At 40.6% G+C, this 23,859-nt stretch overlaps 1 protein-coding gene across 2 annotated transcripts; it reads right to left on the bottom strand.

Moving 5' to 3' along the window:
* Positions 1 to 3,298: 3,298 nt before the first annotated feature.
* On the bottom strand, positions 3,299 to 16,106 carry ccng1 (cyclin G1). 2 transcript variants are annotated; one of them, XM_080201380.1, is made up of 7 exons: positions 16,041 to 16,106; positions 13,962 to 14,234; positions 11,968 to 12,221; positions 11,061 to 11,139; positions 9,489 to 9,587; positions 8,141 to 8,339; positions 3,299 to 7,038 (listed from the first exon to the last, which is right to left on the bottom strand). In XM_080201380.1, the coding sequence occupies exons 2-7, from the start codon at positions 14,232 to 14,234 to the stop codon at positions 7,031 to 7,033; spliced, it is 912 nt and encodes a 303-aa protein (XP_080057506.1). In that variant the 5' UTR covers positions 16,041 to 16,106; the 3' UTR covers positions 3,299 to 7,030. The 2 variants fall into 2 exon arrangements, with proteins under 2 accessions (XP_080057506.1, XP_080057507.1); XM_080201381.1 differs by lacking the exon at positions 16,041 to 16,106 and adding an exon at positions 15,992 to 16,012.
* Between the last annotated feature and the right edge of the window lie 7,753 nt (positions 16,107 to 23,859).

Genomic DNA, 23,859 nt, shown 5'->3' with positions numbered 1-23,859 from the left:
AGTGTATCATGATGAGCACAAGACAAAAAGCTTTGACAACAGGTCATTTTTCCAACAATAAAACAACCTGTTTCTTCATAGGGATGATGATTGACCTGATGGTTGTGATTTTTGTTTGTGCAATTTGTATAATGGACAGAACATCTTTTTGGCTTGACAGCTGTGTCCTGTTGATGGGAAACACCACTTATGTTGTCCCTGCCTAACAGCAATATGTTGTTCAAATTTGAAAATTTCACACTTCCAGGGTAATTTGCAGTGGACTGGTGTTATGGTGGCATATGTTAAGTTCCAGGCTGTCCAAATCCCAAAGGGAAACTTAAATCAGCTACCACAACAATTTAAGCATTGAGTTACCTGAAGAAATGATAATTCACTCAGCCCAATTGTGATGTTTTTAACTTAAATGTAGTTTTCAAACATTTCCTAAAAGATTTTACCTTAACTAAACTCTGAGCTAAGCCCCCTTTGATGACAAGTACTCAGAAGTTTTTGATCTGTAGCAAATGCTAGAAATATAATCACAGTGCTGTGCTTTTCTTACTGAAAATCTTACATAATATCCAAAAGTGGCAGTAAACATACAGTATAATTTGAGATCTCAGCCACAACAACCTTCCCCCTTAACATTCCACTGTTATTTCTACAATTTTTAAAAATTCCTCTTCCTAGAATTGATCAACCCTTTAAAGTAAACTTACAGTTTAATTGTCAAGAGGCAGGGACTCTTAGGGGGTTGGTGGTGCCTGTATTATGTTATTGATGGGGAGGGGAAGTGATTGATGCCAATGTCAATTTTATTTATTAGTCACAAGTAGGCTTACATTCACACTACAACAAAGCTACTGTGAAAAATCCCCTAGTAGCCACATTCCAACATCTGTTTGCGCACACAAAGGAGAATTTAGCATAGCCAATTCACCTAACCTGCACATCCTTGGACTGTGGGCGGAAAGCAGAGCACCTGAAGGAAACTCAGACATGGAGAACATGCAAACAAGACACACACATGACCTAAACTGGGAATTGAACTCAGGTCCCTGATACTGTGAGGCAGTGGGGGTTGTTACATCACCCCAGTGCCAGTTATGATGTGGGGAGTAACCCATTTATCATCAGGGAAAGGTTGCCCTTCTGAGGATGTTTCCCTTATCAGCCAAATGTCCTAATGTCTTTAGGCAGCCCCTCAAGGATACAATGCAAAACATGGTCCCTGCTTTTATTGTCAGAAGATCTGGAGTGAACACCTGCTGAAATCTACCATATTAGAAAAATTCCACCCAGTTCTTAGATTGTTGAATGCATTTTTTGATACTCTGATGTCCAGTGGAATGCCTTGTTTCTTTTTAATAGCTGACAGTGCTGCAATCACATTGCAAAAATCTGACTTTTTTTGTAAAAGCTATTTATGCACAGAAATCGTAAATCTTCTCTCATTGAAGTCACTGGGAATTCTACAGTTGCTTTTACTTCTCATGGGGCCATCTGACCATGGCCAACATTAGAGCCAAATTCACCAACAAATTAGCTTCTTGCAGGTCAATCAAACAGTCCTTTGATTTTGTAAATGCTCAACAAAGAACAACCCAACATGGGAAACAGGCCCTTTGGCCCAACGAGCCCACACCACCGCATCCTCCTACACCTACCCTGCCCCTCCCATATTTGACTAAAAACCAGCAAGTCACCAACATACATAGCACAATTACCCAGTTCTGTAATAATCCTGCTCATCAGTCTTTTGAAATGTAGTGGGGCATTCTTTGTACCAAATGGCATAACTTTAAAGCTGATATCATGTGTCCTTTCCAAAAGGGGTACTTGCCAATATCCACTCAGTAAATCTTTAATCCACTCAATCTGATTGTCCCAGAAATGGAATAGGATGCAAATCTGCCTTTTCACTGCATTCAAAGAATAAAGAACATTAGTGCAGGACAGGCCCTTTGGCCCTCCAAGCCTGCACCAACCATGTTACCCATGTGAACTAAAATCCCCTACTCTTCCAGGGACCATAATCCCTCTATTCCCATCCTATTCATGTATTTGTCCATTTGCCTCTTAGAAGTCACAATTGTAATTGCTTTCACTACCTCCCCTGGGCAGAGAGTTTCAGGCACCCACCACACTGTAAAAAGACCTACCTTGTACATCTCCTTTAAACCTTGTCCGTCACACTTTAAACCTGGGCCCCCTGGTAATTGACTGCCACCTTGGGAAAGCTTCTGACTATCCACTCTGTCCATGCCCCTCAATTTTGTGGATTTCTATCAGGTTACCCCTCAGCCCCTGTCTTTCCAGTGAGAGCAAACCAAGTTTCTCCTGCCTTTTGTCATGGAAAATGCCCTCCATACTGAACAATATCCTGGTAAGTTGTTTCTGTACCGTCTCCAAAGCCTCCATGTCCTTCTGGTAGTTTGGCAACCAGAATTGAACACTATATAGTCTTTTCAATAATCCACACAAGTCTGTGTTCCATCTGGTTACAGTACCATCACAATAGGTGAACTCTAGTTGCTTCAACTCAACTCCTTGCTATCATTCTGAAGCACAAATCCAATCTCTACATGCACTTGTGATAATTTCACTGCATTCATTCTATAAAGGATGTTGCCTCATTGGAGTGGCATTTCCTACATCTACATGTAGAAGCAAAATTGGTCTACCCCAGGTTTATATTATCAGTCTTCAAGCATATGTTTAACAGTCCAATGGTCTCATTAATAAATAAAATATATTTGAGGCACAAGGAAGAGCTTCTCATTTCTTAAAAAAAATCAAATTTATTGAAAAGCAATCATCTCCACACAAAATACCTTTGCTTGTATTGAAATTGAATGTTTTCAGAATATATATATTTTAACTTAAATCTGTTGAAGCACAGCCAGGACAGTTGTTTGGAAACTGTCCTGTCCCACCTTAGATGTTTAACAAAACCTGTCATATTGCACTGCAGTGAAAAATCAATTCATAGGCTAAAAAACTAGGCTAATTTAAATAAATGAAAACACAAATAACAGGGTAGCAATAAAAAAATTCAATACACAGAGTTAGAATGCAAATCTTTTAAAGTAAAATGGCTTAAAAGTTTCCATTTGGAGGGTCCTGGAATAAATTCACAGTGTAGAATTTTAACATGTGTCTGAATTTCCATGTGCTTAGATTTTAGAAACAGAAACTAGAAGCTGAGTAGGCCATTCAGTCCTGTGTCTGTTCTGCCATTTGATTATGGCTTAACACCAAATTTAATATCCTGATCACACCTTCCACCACCCCCCATAATCCTTAAGCTATCTAATTTTTACTTTATTATAGAATCCCTACAGTGTAGAAGGTGGCCATTCAGCCTGTCAAGTTTGCACTGACTCTCTGAAAGAGCATCTTATCCAGGCCCAACCCCCATAACTCACATACCATGGCTCAGCCACCTCCTAACCTGCACATTTTGGATTGTGGGAGGAAAAATCAAAGCACCTGGAGGAAATTCACACAGACAAGGTGAACATGCAAACTCCCTGGCACAGAGAGCAGTATTATCCACTGGGCATTTGTTTTTTTTCCTATTTTAAAACACACTTCCTTTATGATCACTTTCAGTCATATTAAAACAAAGTCATAGCAAATGGAAACATGAAGCATTTCCATCACAAAAACATTTAACAATAACAACATTTAGTGGTCTGAAGGCATGTTGAGCTGCTTTACTTTTCCTCTCCCAGGTTTAGTAAAGATTCAAATTAGTTGGCTGCTACTAATCTGGTTAAACAACAAGCTTAAACCCCTCAGTGCAGATCACACAATTCAGAAAATACAATAAATCAATGAAGCATCAGCACAAGCAAAAGGATTAGAGTGGCAAACAACAACAAAAATTCAATAAAGTTTCCAAGTTTAGAGTTTTATAAAAATGTAAAAATTCTGAACCCTTCAAGTGATGTAACGTGGACTTAAAAATAAATTAGAAAGTATACTAACCTGGTAACATTCTAACATATGGAAATCAGCCTTTCAAATAATGAATGCACTAGATCTGCCTGACATTTGGATTTTTTTGCTTTTATAATTAATAAAAAGTGTGAAATCTCACTACTGAAATAAATATTCCAAGCATTCCTTTCATTAATGGGTTCTACTCAGCTGCATGTAACTTCATTATGGTTTAGGTATAAACTTAATCTGATTCTAACTCAAATCCATGCTCAAAAGACTACTCTTCATTGCAACCAAACTTCTCACTTTCTCAAGCCATTTGCTCCCAAAACTAGCTAAAGTTCATGTCTCCTAGTGTCAAAATCCCACTCCAACATTTACACAACTGAGAGAATTACATAGTCAAGCATCTGCTCTGTAGAGAACTATCCCCAAATGAAAGCACTCTACCATAGAATCTCCTATAGGAGAAAACAGTATCTTAAATTATGTATGGGGTATTGCCCAAAACTGGAAAATCCTGCTCAAGATCAAGACCTTTGAATGGTTCATTTCTCCCACCCACTACGATTTCCAAAGGCAAGTGAGATGGGAAAATTCCCTATGTTTAAATGAAGCCCAAATAATAGCCCTCATAAAAGGAAACACATCACAACTGACTATCTTTTTACCAGAGAATGAGTGGTTCCACTAAAAGGGCACAGGATTCTAAATGAAAGAAGGACTGCCAATAACAGAGCAATGGAAGCATGGGGATAGTCAGTATACACATGGCAATAAACATACTCACAACAACTTGACATACTGTGAAAACTACCTCCACTCCCCTACAAGGCAATTCCAATTGCTAGCATTAGTTTATTAGAGGTGTTAAATCAACATGGTAACATTTAATTAACTTTGAATTTAGGTTAATATATAACTGAGAACCACACAATGCATAAGAACCTGGTTAAAGCATGGCCATTAAGAAGTGGTCTGTATTAGCTTTGCCCATTTGCAACTTAAAGCCTCAAAGCAGCTGCACTACAATATACTGATTTCAGCAACAGTTGAAGGATTAAAACTTTAAATACTGCACGTCTGTAAAAATCAAAAAGTCTGACTCCCCACCAGTCTTTTTAACAAAAAGACTACACCTCCCACACCAGAAATTAAGTTGCATCAAACAAGAGCACTCAGCAAATTTAAGCTTTGTAGGGTTTAGGAACTTTGACTAAGAGAAACAAGTAATTTCCACTATTAGAGAAAATGCTGGAAAATCTCAGCAGGTTTGGCAGCATCTGTAAGGAGAGAAAAGAGCTGATGTTTCAAATCCAAGCAACTCTTTGTCAAAGCTTTGCTGTCAGACCTGCTGAGATTTTCTAAAATTTTCTCTTCTGGTTTCAGATTACAGCATCTGCAGTGATTTGCTTCAATTCCTGTTATTACTGAGATAAAGTGAATCATTACCTAATACTATCAACCTTGATCAGTTCAAATCAAACATTTACCAGGCTGGGAATGGACACTCATCCTTTACATTACCAACATAGATTCCAAACACAATTCAATTACTGGCATTAAGTCACAAAATGATTTGATGTGATGGATCTATGGGATACACCTTACAACTTAGTTTATTGCTAAAGATTAGCCAGAACAGAAATTTATAGGACTGCTTTTCTTTTGATAAGCAGAATATAATGAAAAAGATCTACACCACAAGGAAATGGTAAATGATTATGAGAGATAGAGTGCACTCTGTCTCCAGCATGTGCCAAAGCACTTTACAACTGATTATTACTTCGTGAAAAAGTAGTTCAGATAGTAGTGCTTAGGTTAGTAAATCAGAGGTTGAGTTCAAGTCCCATGCCAAAAGGTCAGGTATAAAATTTCTGGCTGAACCACCAAGAGGGGGAAGTTGGTATCCTCTTTCAGAGACCTTTGAGTCTCCATTTGTCCTCAGATGGAGATGAAAGAGCCTGCATCAAAGTAGTGCAGTTATCCCCAATGTTTTCATTAGTATTTATTCCTCAAATCAATGCCACTTATAACTAGTCACTATCATCTTGCTGGGTGTGTGACAGCTTGCTGGGCAAAAATTGACTACATTGGAATGGTGAATACACTTAAAAGTATTTCACTGGTGATACAAGATCCCTTGATCAGGTACTGAGTGGCTGCAAATGGGGGCACCAAACCCCCAACCCACTCCTGCCAGGGTTTTAAATTAAGCCAGGCAAACCAAACAGGGTTCACTGCACCACATTCAGGAGCCATGATAGACTGGCTGCCATGGGATCATTGTTGTCAATTGGGGTCCTGTTGCCAGTAGGTGGGATTTCCATGTTGGGCCCTTCATGCCTCAGCTTAATTGGGGACAATTTTCCCTCACCGAAGCTAGGAATTGGATGCGTTGTCCAAATCTGCATCCTACTTCTCACCCACCATCTTCCTCAGTCTGGTAAAGTTCAATTAAATTCCACCTATATAGTTTGATGCAGCTTCAGAAACTGAACATTGATCTGGCAAGAAGACTAGATTATTTCATTTGATAAGAGAAATCTGCAATAATAGCCCAAATTGAATAACTGAAAATTAATCACTTTTCAGTCCATTTATGGGATTGGCTGCATCAAATTGCAATTAGTTTAGTGTGAGGAAGAGAAGGTCATGATCAGTGACTTGTAGACTAATGGGACTTGATTCAGGAAGAATTAATAAATTTCCCTAATGACTGACATGCACATTAGAACTAGAGTTATTAAAACTTAACTTGAGGTTTTAAATTAAACCAATAAAACTGAAAAGTCATTTGTTAGTACAGAACATGGAACATTGCTAAAAAAGTGTTGAAGCTTTTCATCTTGAATTAAGTACTTGCACTCAAAAAAAATTGCACAACATATAGATCACAGCTCACAAATTCAAGTGTAGAAATGTCAGTAAAAAAATAGCTGCCAGTGTTATTCTTCAGAACTACATCCTACGCACTAAGAACTACAGCTTGCAGTGAAGCAAAGACAACATGTCTTCTGAAGATGAGAATAACTGTTGATGAGTTAACTGTTGAGGCACTTCATCCGACAAACTGTCATTCTGTTTTGTGCATGACGTATTAAGGTTCTGGAGGAAAAGGAATGAAAAACAAGTTAGTGTTCATCTTTCTAAAACAAAGCAGATGGTATTAAAAGCTTAATGCTGACCATATGTGCATAACAAAATGTGTCCATGCCCCCAGATCACTGAAGATCTTACAACATAGATCAGCCAGAGCATTCCTACATTTCTGCACGAGTAATGGCATATGAAGTGTTAAAAACAAGTGACTTATGTTTAGACTAATGCAATACTAGGTTTAGAATGAAGCATTACTATGTTTCTAGTACAGATTAAAAGCCTTGTTTTAAGATATTCTGGACAAGTAAAGATGGACAACAAATGCTGGCTGAGCCAGCAATGCTTGTAATCCCATGAAATGATACAAGAAAAATCATCTAAGATACTGCAGCAATGATCAAAACGCCTCAAGTTTAAGGATTTGTACTTCCAAATTTCTAATTTATGGTAACAATCCAAAAATTGTATCCCAGTCTGGGTTATTTGCCTTCCCAAATGAGATTCAAAAAAAAGCATTTGATGGAAGCTTAGAATTGTTTTCCTTGAAGAAAAGACCAAGATTTTTTTAATATTTAATTTATGGGATGTGGGCATCAGGGGCTGGGCAATAAAGCCCATTACTATAATTTAGAGGGGCATTTGAATCAACCACATTGCTGTGGATCTGGAGTCACTTGTCAGAACCAGACCAGGTAAGGACATTGGTGAAGCAGATCAGTTTTTATGCCAATTGACAATGGATTCAGGGTTTTAATTCCAGATTTTTTTTTTTATTGAGTTCAAATTTCACTGTCATGGTGAAGAGTTATTCAGAACAATTCTTCTTTGTGGAATACATACAGTTTTGCCTACCATCATTAAAAGGAAGTGCAATTCTAATTTGGTCATTTCTGTTCACCATGTGATGCAACAGAAACAAAAGCACAGGGAACAGACTGGCAGTTTGAGGTCAGGTAATACTAATGAGCAGGGGAGGAAAAACAAAATTCAGAGGAATCATTGAGGGGTGGGGAGAAGGAAGAATAAAGGTTTGCAATTTGGTTCTAAAGTAAACAAAAATCAATTACAAGCTGAATTCGTTTTTGCACAAAAAGACAAATGTCCACACCTCGCTCCGTACAAATGGCTGCTTCAGGAATTGTTGGAAGAGGAGTTATACGATGGTAACTGTGAAGCTGCCGAGATGTGCGTCTTGAGACGATCCACATGAGCTTTTTGTTACTGGGTCTGGAGCACCTAGATGATGAATACTCTGCTAAACATTCTGCAACATGGCCTCTCCAATGAAACAAATCATGGTCACTTATCTGCAGAAAATCAGAAAATACTTGTAAAGTTAGAACATTTCCCCAAATAGAGGAGGCACACAGTCAAGAGTGTTTTATTCTATTGCAATATTAAAGAAAACTCAGTGAATTGTAAAGCAACCCAAAAAGAATGGCATCACTGATTTTGCAGGGAATCCTCAAAGTAACAAGGGAGTGCAGATCACATGGTTGGCAATTTTATTGGGGCCTCAGGATGGGAAAGAAGGGTTCACTGGATTTGAGATTCCAGCTTCTGGATACAAAGGGTGGCAAATTGATGCCTTTAATAGTCAAGATATGCATTACCCAAGTAAGCAACACAACAGAGCCAAATGTTATGGGGTGAAATTCATCTTGAACTAATTCACAACAGGGCTATAGCAAATAGACTGCCTGATTTAAAGTCTACCTCACATTTACATAGCACCTTTAACCATATTAAAAACACCAAGGCTCTTGGCAGGAATAGTATCAAACAAACTGATCCTCATAAAACAGACACATGGATACATGACCAAAGATTTTGCTCAAAGAGGTAGATTGAGAATCTTCAAGGAGGAGAGAGAGGGGGAGACATTGTAGGACTGAATCCTCAAGCTTAGAACCTAGGCAGCTGAAGGTATGAATACCAATGGAAGCAATGAAAATTGGGGATTCTCAAGAGAGGTCAGAATTGGAAGAGCGCAGATATCTTGGAGGGTTTGGGGGAGGCTGAAGTGGTTGCAGAAGCAAGGAGGGGCAAGATTTCAGGAGCCAGGATGAGAATTTTAAAACTAATGCATTGGAAGCTGGAAATCTCAGTTAGATAATTTAAATTGGGCACATAGGCAGCTGATTCTACCAGATTGCCAATTTTGCACCTTGCCTCTGAAATCATGTTGATTTTCCACAATATTTGTTCAAACAGAATGCAAAACCCTCCTCAAATAAAAATCCAGTTTCAGTTGTTACAGTTAAACTATTTTTGCCAATTCCTGAGTTGCTTGGCATAGTTCCTCTTTAAAAAAGTCAGCACCCACAACAGACACATCTTATATTTAAATCCTCAATGCATTACTCTAAAAGGAGCTCTGTCAGCTGTTTCACTTTTAACGACAAGGTAAATCTGCAGCCTAATGACAGCAGTTGATGTAAGACGATATCACTCACTTTGGAATGTTGCTGTAGTCTCTCTATCATCTCTGTTAATTCATGTAACTTCTGTGTTTGGACCTCCAGAGCAAGAACTGACAGCGCTAATATGGACCCCTGAAAAATAATGTTTCTTTTAATGAAACAATGAGTGGAATCTTCCCCCAAAAACCTGGAGTGCCTTAAATGGCAAGGAAATAGGAGTCATCTACGCTGGTTTTTCAGCGAACCCCGCAATACAACCTTTTGGTACTGAGCCATTCCCACCACCCCTCCTCCCCCAGCCGCCAAACACCATTGTGACCCCTCACACTGAGTTGGGTCGCTGGCATCAGTGCCCTCCCAATGGGTCACCTGGCAGACTTCAGACATGAGCTCTGTGTCATGAACCCCTCTGCAATCCTCCCAACATGATACCATCCCATCCCCTACATCAGTCCTCCTCTGTCAACGTGTATGGCGCCACTCCCATGGTACACTCAGTACCAGACCAGGCACTACTAGAGCACCTAATGGGCACTGCCCAGCCATCCAGAGACTGCCTTCAATGGCCTCTGATTCTCTACCCCCACCCCACAACAGCCCAGGCCATGGTGCCTGGTCATTGGTGAAGACCAGTAGCGTTCTTGCCAGTGAGGTGAGAAGCAGAATGCTGACTCAATAACTACACAGAGATCCAGGCAATCTGATGCTAATGAGCTTCACACCCTTTCCAGGTGGGAAGCCATTCTTGTCAGTAAAATAGGGTTGAGGATGCAAATAGGATCTCTCACTATATTCCCAAGCTGATTGGGTCGTGCCCATTTAGAACATAAGAACATAAGAAATAGGAGCAGGAGTAGGCCATCTAGCCCTTCGAGCCTGCCCCGCCATTCAATAAGATCATGGCTGATCTGAAGTGGCTCAGTTCCACTTTCCCGCCTTCTCCCCATAACCCTTAACCCCTTTGCCTACCTGCATCTTAAATATATTTAGCAAGGTAGCCTCCACCACTTCAACAGGCAGAGAATTCCAGAGATTCACCACCCTTTGAGTGAAGAAGTTCCTCCTCAACTCCGTTCTAAACTGTCCCCTCCTTATCTTGAGGCTGTGTCCTCTGGTCCTAGTTCAACTTGCAACTGTTCCTCAAAGGAAAAACCTTGGGCGACTGTCTTTGGAGTCTGCATGTTCTCCTCGTGTCTGAGTGGGTTTCCACTGGATGCTTCTCCCACAATCCAAAGATGTGCAGGATAGGTGGATTGGCCATGCTAAATTGGCCCTTAGTATTCAAGGATGTATAGGTTAGGGGGCTTAACGGGGTAAATGTGTAAGGTTACAGGGATGGGTTGGATGGTCTTTTGCAGAGTCAATGAAGACTTGATGGGCCAAATGGCCTCCTTGTGCACTGTAGGATTTCTATGGTTCTATGAAAAAGAATGACCTAAAAATATAAGTAAATTCAGGGTCTCTGAAGGGAACAAGTATTTTATATTTGAGTATTGTTCCACTGACTACCTGCCTTTTAAACCACAATAAAAGCACCCTATTGGTAAGTGTTCGCCTAGTCCTTTGCAGAGTAACACGCAAGTATTTACTGATGTCTAAACTTACTTTCGTCTTGGAGAAGACAAAACGACAATTACAAGCTTTAAGCTGGGATTCAAGTCGCTCAAGATTCAGCATCTTTTTCCTAAAATGAGAAGCAGTCAGATAAGATTCTATTCCTGAGTTATCTAGCTGTGTTAACATTTCTACACACAAATTAACAGTTATCAATCTACACCCAGAAGGACTGTCATTGTTACTAAAAGTTGATTTAAGCCTCCTCATTTTACCTGTACAATATTCACAACTAACTTATGAGTGACAGAAAGGAAGTAAATGGTAGCCACATCACTCCAAGTCACTAAGTATGCAAGAGCCATCCTCAGGTAGAGTACATTAAGAACTACTTCCTACAAACAATCTTCCCATTCCTCAGTGGAATCATTAGAATTGCATTAGTTCCTCTCCACAAAGATCAGGAACAGTGTAGTGGAAATTGTCCTCAAGATTAATCCATGTTGTTGCAATGTTGGGATATCAGTATTCTTAATTAGGTCATGCACCTATAGAACTTTATTCTATCCAAATTTTTGTCACCTATATTCACAAAAATATTTTCACAGCAAACAGAGGTATATCACTTGTCGTTTATAATAGTACAATGCTGTCAATTAAGGGCATGAGCAACTTGCAAACCCCCACCCCAATCCCAACTTGGGCACAGAATTGCCAACATTGGGCACTATTATTTTTCACATCAACTATTCACATAAGTGCTTACAACATATGGACCACAGCTCTAATTAGTAATCCAGGTTACTGTATTAACTCAGTGTTTCATTTACAGTGGCAAAGTAATACTTTGAACTTGTTCCCAGCACAGCAGGTAACACCAACTGGTCCTGGGTTGACACATCTGACACAAGATAAACAAAAATGTTGACCCAAACCAAAACACTGAAGTCATCTATACCTTTCAGAAGAACAACAGCTCAGGATGAGTTTGTGATATAGTCGCAGAAAGTTCAGGGCAGTCGGACCTTTCAACCTCCAGTGCAGCTTTTCCAGTATAATATTCTCCATCCTCATCATATCTGAAACAGTGAATCTGCATTGGCTGATTCGAATCAGGTCACTAGCAAGTGGAACACTGTGCTCTTCCTCAGTCACCTTCACAGCAAGGTAGAAGCAGCAAAGGCCAACACAGCACAAATGCTTTGGCTGCACCTGAAACCAGAGAATATACTTTACTAATCAGCTGCATTTACTAGAGCACAAAATTAAAGGCTAACATTCTGGTCAGTACAGGGGGAGTATCACACTGTCAGAGGTACGTCCTTCAGATGACATTAAATTGAGGTACTATCTGCCTGTTCAGGTGGCTATAAAAGATCTCAACACTATTTCAAAGAGGTGTCCTGGCCAATAGTTATCCATTCAGTCACCATCACAAAAAAAAATCAGATGATCACATTGCTGTTTGTGGGAATGTGCAAATAGGAACATGATTTTCCTACATGGCAACAACTACATTTTAAAAGTATTTCATTGGCTGTAAAGTGCTTTGAAATGTCCACTGGTCATGAAAAACACTATGTAAATGCAAGTCTTTTGTTTAAAAGGAAGTTAAACCTGGTGCGAACACTCAAGAACTTACAAGTACTAAATCACAGCCTAAAACCATAGAAAATTACAGCTCAGAAACAGGCCTTTTGGTTCTTCTTGTCTGTCCCGTACCATTTTTTGCCAAGTCCCACTGACCTGCACTTGGACCATATCCCTCCACACCCCTCTCATCATGTGCCTGTCCAAGTTTTTTTTAAAATGTTAAAAGCACTTACCACTTTATCCAGCAGCTCATTCCACACTTCCACCACTCTGAAGAAGCCCCCCTCTAATATTCCCTTTAAAAACTTCTCCTTTCACCCTTAACCCATGCCCCCTGGTTTTTTCCTCCCCTAGCCTCAGTGGAAAAATCCTGCTTGCATTGACTCTATCTATACCCATCAAAATCTTATACACCGTTCAGACACCCTCTACCAAATCTCCTCTCATTCTTCTATGCTCCAGGGAGTAAAGTCCTAACCTATTCAACCTAACACAGCTTCTCAAGTCCCAGCAACATCCTTGTGAACCTTCTCTGCACTCTTTCAACCTTAATATCCTTCCTGTAACTAGGTGACCAAAACTGTACACAATACTCTAAATTTGGCCTCAGCAATGCCTTATATAATCTTACCATAACACTCCAACTTTTATACTCGATACTCTGATTTATAAAGGCCAACTAAACCATGTAATTCATGTTACATCAATCTATGGTTTTCCCAAAAACGTCAGTGTTTAAAATGTGAAACACGTGAAATAAAGGAAGGCATCAGAATATAGCCCTGATTGACACAACCCAGACCTGGCAATTGGGCCAGGCAGTCCCATATAATTGGTCATGCATCCAGAAAAGCATATTTCATTAGCTCAGTTGGCTGGATGGCTGGTTTTTGAAGCAGAGTGATGCCAACAACACAGGTTCAATTCTTGTACTGGCTGAGGCTATTCATGAAGGCCCAACCTTGCCCCTTGCCTGGGGGCGTGGTGATCCTCAGGGTAAAATCACTACTTGTTGCCTTCTTCTCCCTCAAAGCACAGCAGTCCATGGCCATCTGGTGCTGTGGCGACTTTACCTTCATTTTAGCAGACATGTATCCAAGTTGATAACTCAAGACCTTGTTTAGAAAGTCAATGCAATCTGCAGTTCAGCTCAAACAAATTCCCTATTTCTGGATTACACTGAAAGTCTCCCTTGTAATGGGAAGTTATACAATGGATCTGCAGTGCCAATGTGGCTCAGTTAGGCAAACCATTTTTCAAGTATTAATATCTGCAGAGGATTTAATACTCCAATTGTAAACAGTCATAAAATTGTTTTCCTTATGCATGAGGTCAAGGGAAATAACTCAATCACCTCACCTTCATCAGCCCTAGGAATCTATCGAGGAAACTGGCAGCCAGGACAAATGCATCAGTACTGAAGCCAAAGAACTGGGACAGACTAAGGAGATCCTTGACTTCAAGCTCCCTCAGCCGCACAGTCATCCGGATTCCATTTTCGTGCGCTGATTCAATGACCTTCAAACCACTTATCCTTGGCTGATATTTTGGTTCTTGTTCCAATTGCACATTAAGCTGGTTCACAAGTGCCAGGATTTCACTGCTTGCTCCTTGTGTGTCAATTCCAATCATCTGAAACAGAAGGGAGGAAGCCAATATTTTGTTATTTAACAGCCCCGAACCTCAGTTTATACTACAGTACCAGCATAATTTCAATCCTACACCAGAAGATGATCAGAGATCCAGGGACCTATCCCTTCTTCTTGAAGAGAGAATGGATCATGAATTTAAACACAGGATAGTTTAGTATTAACTTGTTTTTCAAAACCAGAATAGTTCTTAGCAACTGAGGAAAAAGCTTGATGGACTTCAGAATTCAACAGCATCTTACACAAAGTGGCACCCATAGGCCACCCATGGGCAGCACTGCGGTTAGCACAGCTGCCTTCAGCACCAGAGACCCAGGTTCAATTCCAGCCTTAGGTGAATGTCTGTGTGGAGTTTGCACATTCTCCCCATATCCATGCAGGTTTCCTCCAGGTGCTCCAATTTCCTCTCAGAAAAGATGTGCAGATTAAGTGGATTAGCCGTGCTAAATTGCTCTTTGTGTCTCAAGATGTGTAGGTTAGGTGGATTAACCATGGTAAATGCACAGGGTTCCAGGGAGTGGGTGGGCCTGGGTAAGATCCTCTTTTGGCACAGAGGATGAGCCAAATGGCCTTCTTTTGCACTGTAAGAATTCTATGGTCCTAAAAAGTGTCCCACAAAAACCAGGTAACAGTCAATGTGCTTGGTCATTTTTTCATCCATTGATTTGTCATCTGACTTTTGAGATTCTGCAAGGGCTTTCTTAGTATTGTCATCTCATCTATGATTAAATCCTAAATCCAGGACAAACAACATATTACTGACTTCAGTCATACAAATCATGGGATCACTTAAAATTTCACCCCTTGGCCCCACTCCCTCCTGCAGATTATTGATTTACACCCATTCTACCCACCATGACAAAGTCTGAAAGTCCATATCAGCAGTTAAATCTCTAAAACTGGAATGCAGTTGGAAAAAAAAGTGAGGAATATCTAAATCAGCATCTGATCACAGAACAAAAGCCTAATGCCCATGAGTTCAGAGTTCTGAGAAAGGACATCCGCACCCAATATTAACCTACCCTTGCCCTCTGCTCCCTCCGTTTGTGGATTGCTGTATATTTCAGCATTTGCAATACTCTGGTGAAGTTAGTTTGACTAGCAGTCCAGCCTGGTTAAAGACAAAGGCTACATACAGGCTAAGCCAGCTGAATGTGACACCGGCTCTGGAGTTGCAGAAATTCTGCTGAGCACATTAGCCCCTCCCTCCTCTCTTTTTTTGTGTCTCAGCCTCACCAATCAGCAGTTCAGGATCACAGCCCCACCCCTCAAAGATGGGGAATTACAGCCAGACACCAACTCAGATCTCAGAACCTCATATGCTCAGAAGGAACATGTACAGACATGTCCCTCTGCCTTCTTGAGTGGGGGTATCCACCAACTTTTCAACTGTTTCATAGGTAATCTATCTATTTAGATAAAAGGAATCAGCGGATAATGTGGTTCAGCAGCGACTCTGCATTTTATTGAGACAGAATCAGCAATTACATTGTAACTCGCCGTAACTGCATTGTAACTGCAGCGCAGACTGAGCACTGTACAACATAGCAAGCTGAGCCCAAATACCATTCTCCATAAACTATTAACTCATTCTCAAATATAAAGCCAACACACATATATAAAAAACTAATACACACAATTTTAAACAGATATCATTGAACAAATCTCTCTTCCTTTCAAATACTTGGACAGTGGATCGTTTTTTCCTGCAGTAAGATATTTTAAACGTATCAACTTTACTCGAATTATGGCATTTTCCACTTCTTAATGCACGGGTTTAAAACGTTACCTTCTTTTCCTTCCCTCACTGACCCGACTCTCCGGGAGCTCTGAGGCCAATCGGCTACTTTTAAAGCCACAATCGTGTCCCGCCCTTTCTCCAAATCGATTGGTCTGGAAAGCCCAGCTCAGACCTCCCTTCGCTCCCCATTTGTCAGCTGTCATGTCCATCAGATAGCTTTTTACTTTGTTCAGTGGATGGACAAGGTCGCAGCTGGCAGGGAAAATAAAAAGGTGGAAAGGAAATGACAGCCCGGTCATTCTGTTCTAAATTAGGAGACAGCTGGGGAGGGGTGGGGGGAGGTGTAATCTGCAGTTTTATTTTAACATGAACAAACCTTTTCTGCTTTACTCCCGTTTACTATTTTCCACTGATGCAGCAATAAAACGTTTAGCTCGGTTTGAACCAGTTCAATTCCTTTCTAGAAAGAGGAGAAGGTGATTACAGAATTTGCAATGTGCACACACACAAGTTGATTTTACCCCTCATTATCTTTGCAAAACTAAGTCAAATATAAAGCACCTAGGCAATCTGTGTATTTTTGCAAAATATGGAAAGGAACATTACCCAGACAGAAGCAATGACCCAGTGATATTATCGCTAGATTATCAATCCAGAAACTTAGCTAATGTGGAAGCTATTGAAAGGGCGCAGAGGAGATTTACAAGGATGTTGCCTGGATTGGGAGGCATGCCTTATGAGGATAGGTTGAGGGAGCTAGGTCTTTTCTCCCTGGAGAGACGAAGAATGGGAGGCGACCTGATAGAGGTTTATAAGATGTTGAGAGGTATAGACCGGGTGGATTCTCAGAGGCTATTTCCCAGGGCTGAAATGGTCGCTACGAGAGGACACAGGTTTAAGGTGCTGGGGAGTAGGTACAGGGAAGACGTCAGGGGTAAGTTTTTCACTCAGAGGGTGGTGAGTGAGTGGAATCGGCTGCCGTTGGTGGTGGTGGAGGCAAACTTGTTGGGGTCTTTTAAGAGACTTCTGGATGAGTACATGGGATTTAATGGGATTGAGGGTTATAGATAGGCCTGGTAGGTAGGATATGATCGGCGCAACTTGTGGGCCGAAGGGCCTGTTTGTGCTGTAGTATTTTATGTTCTATGTTCTGGTGTCCTGGGTTTGAATCCAGAATTTAAATTCAACAAAAAAAATCTGTAATCAACAATTTAACGATGACCATGAAGCCATTGTCAATTGTCGGAAAAGCCCATCTTGTTCGCTAATGTCCTTCAGGAAAGGAAATCTGCCGTCCTTACCTGGTCTGGTCTACATGTGACTCCAGCCACAGCAATATGGTTGACTCTCAACTACCCTCTGAACAAGAGCAACGAGGAATGGGCGATAAATGCGGCACCCATGTCCCATGAATGAATTGAAAAAATGATATTGTGAACAAAAACTCAGCAGGTCTAGCAGTATCTGTAGGGAGAGACAACAGAATTAACATTTCAAGCTTGTTTGACTCTTCATCAGAACTAAAAGAGAAGGAAAGTGTGTTGGATATTATTCTCTCGCTGGGAGTGATCACAACAAAGATATAGCAAACTTAGGAACAAAAGACAGATGGCCTGGTGTTGGGGGAGGAGGGGTTGGAGGAGTGTACAGTTGTACACAGTGCACTGCGAGATCAGAGTGCCTGCGCAATGGGGACGCTACAGCTCAGTAGCCATGAATAGGCTGTGCCAACTCCCCCTATTGGCAAGAATCACATTTGGGATTTTAATTTTCTAAGTGCCTTAAGATATCATCTGGGAGCTCATCCAAAAAATGGGCGCAATTCTATCACATTTTCACACTCGTTCGGCACTTAGAATGTTTTGATAAGATTGCTCCAATGGACATACTGGTAGAATGGGTGAAGAAGTGGCAGATGCAATTTAATGCAGAGATGTGCAAAGTGATTCATTTTGGTGGGAAGGATGGGATTCAGAGCAGAGGGACCTGGGCATATATTTGCATAACTCATTGAGGGTGGCAGGACAGGTTGACAGAATGGTTAAGAAAGTATTGGAAACCCTGGGCATTATCACTGGAGGCATAGAGTATAAAAACAAATAAGCTATGTTAAACCTGTAAACTGCTTCAGCCTCATCTCGAACATTGCTTTCACTTCTGGGTGCATTACTTTTGGAAGGATGTGAAGATATTAGAGAGGGTGCAGAAAATATTCAAGAAAATGGTTCCAGGGATGAGGAACTGCAGTTACTTACAAAGATTGGAGATGCTTGGACTGTTTTCTTTGGAGAACAGAAGAGGTGAAGAGATTTGCTAACGTTATTTAAAATCTTGAGGGGTCTGCACAGAATAGCTAGGGAGACACTTTTCTGTTGGTGGGAAAGATCGAGAATGAGAGGGCAAGAAGTTAAGGTAATTGGACAAAAAAACAATGACAACAAGAAGAAAATAATTTTCAGGCAGACTAGGATCTGAAGTGGACTGCCTGAGATTGTGATGGTCAATTGAGACTTTCAAAAGGGAATTGGATCATTATAAAATGTATTTATTAGTGGCTTATATTAACACTGCAATTAAGTTACTGTGAAAATCCTACATTCGCCACACTCAGCTGCCTGTTCATGTACACTGAGGGGGAATTTAACATGGCCAATGCATCTAATCAGCAGGGCTTTCAGACTATGCAAGGAAGCCAGAGCATCCAGAGAAAACACGGGGAGAACATGCAGACTTTGCACAGAAAGTAACCTAAGCCGGGAATCAAACCTGGTCTCTGGTGCTGTGAGGCAGCAGTGCTAACCACCGTGCCACCCTCATCTGAAAATGAAAAGAATTGCAGGAATATGTGACATAGAGAGGGGATTGGCACAAGGGAAATGCTCCTTTGGAGGGACAGACAGAGATGATGGGCTGACTGTCTCCTCTTGTGCTGTACCCACTCCACTTTTCTTCAATTTTCACACCAGAAGATGCATTCATTTGTTTTTGTGAATTTGCAGAATACACAACAGGTCAAGCTGGCAAGAACGTAAAACAAATGAAAAGTAAGACCGTTACAGCAGGGGAATAAAACTGAGCTGTGTGAGTATTGGGTTGATTTAAATGGAACGCCTATCATCATTTCATTACCACAGTAAGGTCAGATGTTACTTGTTGTTTGCCCATCCAATGATAACAATGGCTAGCATGGAACAAAAACAGTCCTTTCAATGGTCATTGATGTCTGTCAGCTGCACAGGCGGATCAGCACAGGCAAAGCTACAGCAACAATTTTAATGCCACTGCTAGCTGGATTTAAGTCTCAATTGTTTAAACCTTTGCAGCAAATGCAATATCTGAAATGAATCCATCACTCTAACTACTGGTCCAGCTAATATTTAACTAAGAAGTGAATGTACTAAAAAGTCCCAGTGCTTTGCCTATGTATCCAATTTTCAAAAATCAGGAAGGGTTATTCTCACAAGGCATAACATTGTGAAGACAACATACATTTTCATTCATGCGTACAAGGAACAAGAGCAAAGAACAGTACAGCACAGGAACAGACCCTTCGGCCCACCAAGTCTGTGCCAACACAGATGCCTCTCTAATCTAATATTTTCTTGCCTCTACATAGGCCGTATCCCTCTATTCCTTGCCTATTCATGCATCTATCCAGATGCTTCTTGAACATTGTTATGGAGACATTCTTTCTGGTTCTATCACAGCTCCCTCGCTGCCCAAGACTGCAAGGAACTACAAAGGTTTGTGAATGTAGCCCAATCCATCATGCAAACCAGCCTCCCATCCATTGACTCTGTCTACATTTCCTGCTGCCTCAGCAAAGCAACCAGCATAATTAAAGACTGCACGCAACTTGGACATTCTCTCTTCCACCTCCTGCCATCGAGAAAAAGATACAAAAGTCTGAGGTCACATACCAACCGACTCAAGAACAGGTTCTTTGCTGCTGCTGTCAGACTTTTGATAGACTGTTGAAAGGACTTGCCTTGCATTTCGTTGATCTTACTCTATAATTTAGCTATGATTGTAACACTAAATTCAACACTCTCTCATTTCCTTCTCAATAAATGGTACGATTTGTATAGCATGCAAGAGGCAATACTTTTCACTCAATGTAAATACATGTGACAATAATAAATCAAATCAAACAGTATCTGCTTCCACCAGTCTCTGTGTGAAAAACTTACCCCTTACATCTCTTTTCAACTTTCCCCCTCTCACTTTCAACCTATGCCTCTGAGTAATTGACCTTTCAATCCTGGGAAAAAGGCTTTGACTATCCACTCTATCCAAACCTGTCGTAATCTTGTAAACCTCTATCAGGACCCTCCTCTCATCCTCTGATGCTCCAATGAAAACAACGCAAGTTTGTTCAATCTTTTTTCATAGTCCATACCCTCAAAACCATACAAATCTCTTCTGCATCCTTTCCAATGGATCAATAGCTTTCCGGTAGTGTGGTGATCAGAATTGTACACAATACTCCAAATGCGGCCTAACCAAAGTCTTATACAGCAGCAATATGATTTTCCAATTCCTATGCGCAATGTCCCGACCCATGAAAGCCAGCATCCCATAAGCCTTCTTGACTGCCTTATCCACCTGAGTTGCCACTTCAGGGAACACTGCACGCCTAGATCCCTCTCTATGGTAATATTTCTAGGGCTCTGCCATTAACTGTATACTTTCCTTCTGCAAAATTCCTTCAAATCGCATCACCTTGCATTTATCTGGGTTAAATTCCATCTGCCATCTTTCAGTCCAGGGTTTCCAGCTGATTTATATCCTGCTATATCCTCTGACAATCCTCCTCACTATCTGCTACTCCCTCAATGTTTGTATCATCAGCAAATTTACTAATCACCAACATTTTCCTCCAAATCATTTATATATATTGCAAACAACAGAGGCCCCAGCATTGATCCATGTGAAGCACCACTTATCAGACCTCCAGTTAGAAAAATACGCTTTCACTGCTTCTGCCTGCTTTCTATGCCCAAGTTAGTTTTGTATCCATCTTCCCAACTCACCTCGGAGCCCACATGACTTCACCTTCTGTATCAGCCTACCATAAGGAACCTTATCAAAGAGTTGGGGGATTTATCCTTTGAAATTTACTCTGTCATATTAGCATATTATAACTAATTCTCTAGTCTCTTATTCAAACAAAAGTTTTAGCCATCTATCCTTCAGCTTAAACTCAAGTCCTTAATGTTTTCCTCATCCACATCTTTCTTATCTCCAGAACTAACCATTCTAATGTACTTCTGCATTGCTACCCATATTCTACACTCTGTCATCCAAAGTATTTTTTTTATTCATTCAGGGGTCACTGGCTGGTCAGCATTTATTGACCATCCCTATTTGCCCTTGAGAAGTTTGTGGTGAGCTGCTTTCTTGAAACACTGATGCAACTGAGTGGCGTGCAAGGCCATTTCAGATGGCAATTGAGAGTCAACCAGATGGCAATTGAGAGTGCCTTTGGAGCCACACGTAGGCCAGACCAAGGAAGGATGGCAGATTTCCTTTCCGAAAGAACATTACTTGCACCAATTCCTCTTCACACATCACCCCTATGGTCGTGATCTTAGTTAAGAAAAGCCTTGAATTTTTACATTTTCATCCTTGTTTTTCAATCTCTCTCTGGCTTTGTCCCTCCCTATCTCTGTAATGTCCTTCACCCCCACAAAACTCAAAGATATCTCTCCTCCACTAACTCTGGCCTTTTGACTATCCTCAATTTTAATTGCTGTCCATTGGTGACTGTTCCTTCAGCTGCTTAGGCCTTAGGCTCTGGACTCTCCTTCTCTTTCCTCTTTTAAAACATTCCCAAAATCTACATCCTTGAACAAGCTTTAGCCATTTGCCTTTATTTTCCTGAAGTATCTATTGCCAAATTTGGCTGATATACACACCAATGAAATGATTCGAGATAACTTATTTCATTAAAGTCTCTATAACAATACACAATTCTATTGTTGATAAGACTTCTGCCTCTGCCATGGGAAACAGACCACCAGTGGGGAGGTAGGAAAATTTTAGCTAATTCAAAACCTAGATAAAAACTACATTGCAGCACACCGCTAAGGTTGGAAAATTTAAATATAAAATTTACACCTTGGTAAAATTACACTTAGATGTACAGGTTTCAAGCATAATTTCAAAATATTATACAATTTCAAAGGTATCCCATTGTAGTCCACTTATTTTATGCAGTGTATTTACAAGCATTTATAGAAATCTTACTGTGCCGAAGGAGGCCACTTTGCCCATCAAATTCATACCAACAACAATCCCACCCAGGCCATAACTAAGCCACCCTCTAACCTACACATCCTGGGAGACTAAGAGCATTTTAGCACAGCCAATCAACGTAACCCGTACATCTTTGGAGTGTGGGAGGAAACCAGAGCGTCCAGAGGAAAGCCATGCTGACACAAGGAGAATGTGCAAACTCCGCATAGCCAGTGACCCAAGCCAGGAATTGAACCCAGGTTCGTGAATTGTGTGCCAGCAGTGCTAACCACTGTGCCATCATGCTGCCCCTCATTGTGAGCAAATGACAAAATCAATATTCAGTTCATTGCCAGGGTAGGACAAGCAGCCTACAGATTGTAGAAGGATAGAACCGTACTGAGGTACTTAAGAAGTTCTACAGTTTTGAGAATTTCAGGGAAGAATCAATTGGGATGATGACATGAGAAACTTAATCCTAATTTCAAAAGATTGTGGATGCAAAGTGCCATGATTTCAGTCCAGTACTTATCCAACACACACATCTACACATGCAGAATTTTAAAATAAAAATATATTTTACTTTGTGTTCTGTTCAAGGAAGGGAAGCACCATCTTGTATGAGAGCGTGAGACAGATATAGATGGATGGTAAACCGTCAGACAGGTGGCAGCTTAATTTTGTACTATTGCAAACATATTTTACTTTATTAATGGACTGTAGAGTATTATAGGACCATGTTCCACGACAAAAATAATAGTTAATGACTCAGTGGATGGTAAACTTGCTGATCCAAATCAGATAACATATTTTTCAGTTGGAGCATAAATGCTTTAATCAAAACCACTTAGAAAATATCAACAGGATTAGACAAAGTCAAAATGGATTTATGAGAGGAAAATCATGTTTGACAAACCCTACTGGAGATTTTGAGGATGCAGCTCGCAGAATAGGTAAAGGAGAATCAGTCAATGTTGTGTATATGGATTTTCAGCAAGCTTTTGATAAAGAGGTTAGCGTGCAAAATTAAAGCACATGGGATTTGGGGTAATGTATTGGTATGGATTGAGAATTGGTTAGCAGACAGGAAACAGTGAGTAGGAATAAGAGGGTCTTTGTCAGAGTGGCAGTGACTAGTGGGGTCCCAGTGCATCAGTGCTTGGGCCTCAGCTATTCACAAAATACATCAATGATTTGGATGAGGGAACAAAATGTAATATTTTCGAGTTTGCTGACAACACAAAACTTGAGGAAAGTGAATGGTGAGGAGGATGCTAAGAGGCTTCAAGACGATTTAAGCAAATTGGATGAGTGGGCAAATACGTGGCAGATGGAGGATAACACAGAAAGATGTGAAATTATCCACTTTGCAAGGAGAGACAGAATGATAGAGTTTTATTTAAAGGGGACCTCGATGTCCTTGTACACCAGTCAGTGAAAGCAAGCATGCTAGTGCAGCGAGCAGTTAGGAATGCAAATGGTATGTTGGCTTTTATTGCAAGAGGACTTGAGTACAGGAGCAAAGATGACTTACTGCAGTTGTGCTGGATCTTGATGAGATCACTCCTGAAGTATTGTGTGCAGTTTTGGTCTCCTTATCTAAGATGAAATATATTCTTGCCATTGAGGG

This window comes from Carcharhinus amblyrhynchos, chromosome 13, assembly GCF_965287045.1.
Source record: "Carcharhinus amblyrhynchos chromosome 13, sCarAmb.v2.hapA, whole genome shotgun sequence".
NCBI classification, from domain to species: domain Eukaryota; kingdom Metazoa; phylum Chordata; class Chondrichthyes; order Carcharhiniformes; family Carcharhinidae; genus Carcharhinus; species Carcharhinus amblyrhynchos.
This window is presented reverse-complemented; position numbering and strand designations above follow the sequence as displayed.

Coding starts and splice junctions, on each gene's coding strand:
- ccng1 (XM_080201380.1), bottom strand. CDS start 14,234: ATGATTGGAATTGACACACAAGGAGCAAGCAGTGAAATCCTGGCACTT. Junction 9,588..11,060: donor TTGTCTTCTCCAAGACGAAA/GTAAGTTTAGAC, acceptor ATTATTTTTCAG/GGGTCCATATTAGCGCTGTC. Junction 8,340..9,488: donor GACTACAGCAACATTCCAAA/GTGAGTGATATC, acceptor GATTTTCTGCAG/ATAAGTGACCATGATTTGTT.